This window comes from Rhododendron vialii, chromosome 6a (assembly GCF_030253575.1).
Source record: "Rhododendron vialii isolate Sample 1 chromosome 6a, ASM3025357v1".
In the NCBI taxonomy this organism is placed as follows: Eukaryota; Viridiplantae; Streptophyta; class Magnoliopsida; order Ericales; family Ericaceae; genus Rhododendron; species Rhododendron vialii.
Window position 1 is genome coordinate 4,040,022 of NC_080562.1, and position 6,769 is coordinate 4,046,790.

General features: G+C 38.6%; 1 protein-coding gene across 1 annotated transcript; it reads right to left on the reverse strand.

The window, feature by feature from the left end:
- Positions 1-4,394: 4,394 nt before the first annotated feature.
- Positions 4,395-6,176, reverse strand: LOC131331026 (zinc-finger homeodomain protein 5-like). Its single transcript, XM_058364831.1, has 2 exons — positions 5,657-6,176; positions 4,395-5,624 (listed from the first exon to the last, which is right to left on the reverse strand). Exon 2 carries the CDS (start codon positions 5,538-5,540, stop codon positions 4,746-4,748), a length of 795 nt encoding a protein of 264 aa, XP_058220814.1. The 5' UTR covers positions 5,541-5,624; positions 5,657-6,176; the 3' UTR covers positions 4,395-4,745.
- Positions 6,177-6,769: the final 593 nt, after the last annotated feature.

Below are 6,769 nucleotides of genomic sequence, written 5' to 3' on the forward strand. Positions count from 1 at the left end.
CTTTCTTTGTTTGGTTTGAGAGAAAAAAAGAGAAGAAAATAACCAAACTAAAGCCTTAAATTTTCTCTAAACTTTCCTTCTCTTTTGCCTTTCTTTTCCGTAAGTTATAAACATGGACTAACTTTTCTTTCGGACGATTCCTGAATCATGTTTATGGGTATCAAATTAATTATTTAGGGGTATTGATCATATTAATCAGCTTCATAATAAATCAACAAAACGTCATTAATATCATTAATGCAAATTCACAAATCCAGGGGAAAGCTATGGGGCATGATCAGGTGATGAAAGGCGTTGCAGATGGTGTTAGAGATTTTCTTAACACAAGGAGAATCGTACAGCAAGAATTAAGATCTATGCAGGCAATGGGACGCGGGGGCGCTGTTGCCCACCATGGGCAGCAGCCCCTGCCCACACCTCACACGGCACCGTTTTGGGAAGGAAAGAAAAACCAAACTTTTCGTTTGCAATCTTATAGAGCAGAAACATGATTATGAGAGCCCTAGAGTTAAAATTTAATTATGTCTCTTTAGAATAATATGATCAGAATAATAAGATCTTCGTGTCAATTTAAATGGATTGAAAATTGGAGCACTTAATTTTTTAATCATATTTTTTAATATATAAACGGTCTAAAAAAATTAAGTACGCCAAGTTTTAATTCGTTTGAACAAGTACGAAGATCTTATTATTCTAATCATATTATTCTAAAGTATCATAATTAATTTTTGTCTCTAGGGCTCTCATAATTAAGTATATGCTCTTTATTTAGGATCCTGTAGATCAAAAACGTGATTATGATAGCCCTATAGACAAAAATTAATTATATCTCTTTAGAATAATATGATCAGAATAATAAGATCTTCGTATTTGTTCAAACGAATTAAAAATTAGTGCACTTAATTTTTTTAGACCGTTTATATATTAAAAAATATGATTAAAAATTTAAGTGCTCCAATTTTCAATCCGTTTGAATTGACGCGAAGATCTTATTATTCTGATCATATTATTCTAAAGAAACATAATTAAATTTTAACTCTATGACTTTCATAATCACGTTTCTGCTTCTTAGGATTGCAAACGGAGAGTTTTGTTTTTTCTTTCCTTCCCAAAACGGTGCCGTGTGAGGTGTGGGCAGGGGCTGCTGCCCATGGTGGGCAGCAGAGCCCCCGCGTCCCACAGGCAATGGGGCTTACCTAATAGAATTTTCTTCCCTGTATAGTTTTCTTTTGTTAGATACTAGTTGTTTTGTGGTTGTATTTGTTGGTTGTTGTATGGAATTCCATCCCTAGACAGTGATTTTTGTGGTTGAGCTTAATCAGATTTGCACTTGTCAAAAAAAAAAATCACAAATCCAACTATTTTGCCTTAAATTAAAATCTTACAAATTGTCCCAGTACTACCATAGTAGCATAAGAGCATCCGCAATATAATAATCAAAATTGGATAACCAAAAGTTGCCACATCATCTTTTTGGTTATCCATTTAAGACATTGCTAAAGTTAGCAATGTAGAAGTCCACAATGTAATAATCAAAATTGGATAACCAAAACTTGTCACATCACCTTTTTAAACTTAAAAAAATCTAAAAACTAAAATTTTTGACAATAATTTGAATACTCTTTTTGAAAAAAATAACAGTTTTTTTAAGAAAATAGTTTAGTGAAAAAAAAATTGAAAATAGTTTTTTTCAAAAAGAAAACAGTTTTTAAAAAGCATTTTTTTTTTTGAAAAACTGTCAGAAACCGTTTTTTTTTAAAAAAAACAGTTTTTGTGTAAAAACACTTTTAAAAAAAAACAGTTTTTGTAAATACTTTTTTTTTTTAAGTTTGAAAAAAAAACAGTTTTTGAAAATAATTTTCTGGAAACATTGTTGAGAGCGAGAGAAGGTTTTTATGTAATGATTGGTGTACTTAATTGAGAAAATGTAAGGATCATTAGATTTTATTATTGGCAAAAAGGTTGTTAGTTTTAATTATTCAAAGGCTAAAATTTGATAAGTTGCTAAGAAATTACTAAATTTGATTAATGTGAATACTTTTTTAAGCAAATATCGCTAACTCTAGCAACTTTTTGATTTTGACTATTACATTCTGAATGCTGTAAGCATATTTTTAAAGATTCCAAAGATACCAGCATTTCCACACACTCACATTGATGGAAGGGGGACACAATGTCACGGCCTTTTATCTCCGGAGATGCTGCAAAGATGCTCTCCAGTAAAGTGCTGTAATGCAACATCATAGTCGTCTAAAGTGTTTTTAATGGCACGGATTACAAACGAACTTTTTCAGGGAAAAGTTAACTCTTTCGTAACTATTTTTTGAAAGAATTTGTTTTTAATCTGTACCATTGGTTGTCGAGATAGACGGTCTGAATACGCCATACAAGACGCTCTACATGGAGCTAGGCTGCTTTGCAGCATCGTGAATCTGTACATGCCTACAAAGTAAATAAAATTCTTAGAAGACGCCACTTGTCGTGTGTGTGAGAAATAAAAGCAAATGCCGAGAAAATAAACCAAGGATTATAATGACAGATCAACTAGAGGATTGCTCACTTTTTCCTCATCCAATCAAAACTAAGCATACGGTAATTTTTTTTTTTGGTTCAGATCAAGTTTTTCCACTGGACAGATCAGTCCAAATCTAGATCATACATTAATAAGAGTATTTGAGCAAATTCAAAGCATTGATTGCAGCAATGAGCGATCCAAATTTGGGGTGTCCCGTCGAGTCCAAATTAAGAATCGGAGAGTAGCCAATTCTTATTTCAATACAAAGAATTCTCTATCTACAATAAAAATTGTAGTCTAAACTATGTGAAAGTGAGTTTGTATGTTAATGGGCTTTAGTCCAGTTGGCATCTTCTGGCCCTCTACTTGTAGGACGCTAAAGTTTGAACCCTGTCAAAAGCATTTGGAATTTCAGGAGCTACAAATAGCTTTTAAAACTTTTCGTGAACTAACCTACTAAATCTCCTAATAATCCTCGGCTGATGTATACAACCTTGGCCAAAAGGGAAAAAAGTGAGTTTGTGGAAGCGATTGAAAGGGGCCTAGGAGCTGGACCATACTCCCATATCCCAGGAAACTGACGTTGAGTAGAGAGTCTGGCGATGGACCATCCTCCGGTGTCTCATTCAGCAAAATAGCGTAGCCCAAGAACAGTACAATGTTTGTGGACAGCTCTCAACAGAACCAAAAAGAAAACCAACCGACTAGCCTGGTTCTGTCGAATTTAATCGGATTTTTGGTCATAGTCCAGATTGGGACCCCTTTAGAAAAAAGGGGACCAAAGGAAATTTAATGAGCCCCAATCAATTTAGATCTGATTGTAAACAATGTTTGGCGTAAGAAACAAATCATTTTCGATGGGTTACACAAGTTAGAAACAAATCACTCTCAATTATCTGTCTAAACTCATGTCTAAGGTTGTGCGACGGCAACCGTTGCGCTCTTCTAACCATAAGATTTTTGTAGAGTCAATACGTGCGGCAAAACTCTGACTTCTAGAAAAGATGCTCACGTCCCTCAAAATGCTTCGCAAGCGATGTGACAATGAAATTGTCTTGAGATGACGCATCAATGTTCCTGCATGACGTATTGACGTGCCTATTCAACGACAAGAGTAGACTAATAAATTTTAAGCAGGCGGAATTTCAAGCCATTCTTGATCAGTTAAAGTTGTTACTAGTTAGCTTGATACAACTCAATATTTAAATTCCTGCGTGTAAAAGCCAATGTAAGGAAGAACAATATTTTATATAGTATGATGATGATATTAATCCTCCCAAATTCAGGAAAAGGGAGAAGAAGGTATTCTTCCTCGTTCTTAAAACTCAAATAAATCTTGCCTAGATGTCAAGAGAAAGAGAAAGAAAATCAGGAGTTCAACTCCTTTCAATGTGTTAATCTAATTGTTCTAACAATACTAAACTTTCGCTGATTCAAAAAAAGAAAATCTTCATGCCAACCAATGTAGTTATAACTGAGAGAATTCGAAATCATCTTCTGGATTTTGAAGTATTTGCCCATCTTTTATCAACTTATTATCTCACATACTTCATTGGTTCGAGACTTTTAAGTAGCAGAATCACTGAGCTTCTAATTTTAATGCATTCCATCTCTTGGTATTTCGACCGATAGAACAAAGGTTGTCAAATGAGTAACAAATTTGATCATGTGTGTAGTTAGCCCCACAGTTACGTAAAATCGGTTCGTAATTCGAGATTTTAGATTCGAGCTGATGGAACAGCATTCGAAAACGCTACTAATCAAGTACTGAATTCGCCTCAATCTACAACCTCAAAGACAACGATATATGCAAGTAACGATAAACAAGTGCGGCAATTGCAATCCCACCTGTGAATTCCTAGCAAATCAAATTCAAGAGATGTTGAAGAACTCAAATGATCTCATTAAAATAAACCAAAGATACACATGAAAGAAGACTTACATGCATTATATTTAGTATCTAACTACTTGGGATCTTCTACTTCTCTCTACTCATACATTCCCCTCCCCTCTATACACCATCTCCCAATTCCTCATCCAAACGATTCCAAGGGGTTTAAAAATCACGGTATCAGGCAACATAACGATGATGATACGACCATATATCGGCCGGCCAGCACCGGCCACTACATAGGTAAATAACGATATCAGGTCTGAAATCCCGTTACGTCACGGTCGATACCATTCATAACGGACTTTATTTAAAATCCTTACATCCCTCACTCCCAATTCATGATTCCTCCTCCTCCTCCTGATTCTGACCCAACTTCTTGGTGGAGTTCTTGTTATTGTGCATCCACACCTTGAACACCTGCCTCTTCACCCCAATCTCGCCGCAAAACCTCTGCACCTCCGCGTCGTCCTCCCTCGGTATCCTCCACCCCACCTTCTCCGCGTACTCCATCATCTTACCCTTCTGCTCCGCCGTGAACCTCGTCCGGAACCGCTTCTTCGACATCACGAACGGCGGCGGTGGCGGCGGACCACCACCGCCACCCACCGCCGCGTTAAAATTCAAATCCTCACTCGACGAATCCGTACCACCGTTTCCCCTACCGCCGCCGCCGCCAATAACGGCCATTTTCACCGGTTGCACGACTGGAGCCCAGTGATTGGCCTGGCGGTGGCTCAACGGCGGCGGAGGGAGCTGTAGCGGAAGCACCATCGCCCGCCGCGAGAAAACGCCTCCGCCGGCGGGCTCTCTACGGTGGAAGTTGCGGTGGCAGCTACAGGCGGCGCACTTGAGGGCCTCCAGGGTCCCGTCGTCGCCGGCGGGCATGAACTCGCCGCAGCCGTCGAGGACCTTGCCGCCGGCGCTGGCCGCGTGGTTCTTCTGGCATTCGCGGAACCTGCCGCCGCCGCCCGATGCGGCGGATTTTGGCTGGGTTTTATTGTCTCCGCCGTTGAAGTGGTCTGTGTTCGGGCGTTTTGGTAGCTGAGCGAGAGGCGGTGCATTTAGGGTTTCTGACGAGTCTGGAAAGATGGAGGTATACCCTAATGACCCCTCTTCACTTTTCAATTCCATTTTTTAAAGGTTAAAAAACACTAAATCTGATTAATTAATTGCTAGTGAATTTCCAAAGCTACAACTCTCTCTCTCTCTCTCTCTCTCTCTCTCTCTCTCTCTCTCTCTCTCTCTACTTGATTAGTAGTAGTACTTGTTAAAATAAGAAGCAAATAAACAGACAAAAAAATGAACAGCTTAGCGTAAATAAGTTTGGGTCAATTTGGATGCTAATAACTCACCTGACTTGTCTTCTAAATTCTAGAGTGGATAGTCAAAACTGGAAAGCAAAAAAGTAGTAATGGAGAGAGAGAGAGAGAGAGAGAGAGAGAGAGAGAGAGAGGTGCCCTTAATGTTAGTGGCTGAGTGCAACAGGAATTTGAAGGTTAGGGAGAACTAGGAAAGAAGGATTAATCTAAGGTTGAAGAGGATATGGAGAAACAAATGGGGCCCTAAATCTACCTTAGAAGAAGCACCACCAGGAGCTGCTTTATGGGTCTGGGTCTTGGATGAGAGAGAGTGGAGGGGAGGAGAGAGAAAGAGCGAGAGGGAGGAGGAGGAGGATTAGGTTGGGGATTCTATGGGGATAAAAACTGCTTCTCTGCTACCAACAAGAGACAGCTCGGTTGCTTGTGGTGGAGCTAAAGGAAGATGGATTGAGGGTAATTATTCGGTGTTGTTGGAGCATTTCCTGTCTCCCGAGTTCATAAAATCACACATAAGCATGGATTGTGTAAAACTCTCACAAACCCACTCCAAGGGGATGGGATGCTGCCAAGTGCCAAGTAGAACCAAGCAAAGCGGTGTATGAGCGGCCAGATCGGCAAGCAGTACCATGCAATGAACAGTTTAAATTTCTATGTGTTTAGATTCGATCCAGATCGTTTGTGCCAAAATAAACGGCTGGATCGGCCGCTTTACATGTGCTCCGTAGGAGTTGCTCGAAAGGATCCCGGTCCCACTCACGCCCTGTTCCAGAACAGTTTCTTAAAAAATACACTTATTTCACATTTTCAAACTAAAAAATAATGTAAATGAAAAATAATTTTTAAATTTTTTTTTGCGCCGTATAAAAAATCTCAATGAGATCTATCAAATAAGATCCATATTGATAAAAAAATTATTTAAGTAAGCACATAATTTTTTAACTTAAAATTATCTTCTTAAAAAATAAGTATTTATTTCTCTTTCCGGAATGCACCTCAGAGATTTGGAAAAAACCACACAAACGTACATTAGTTAATGCCATG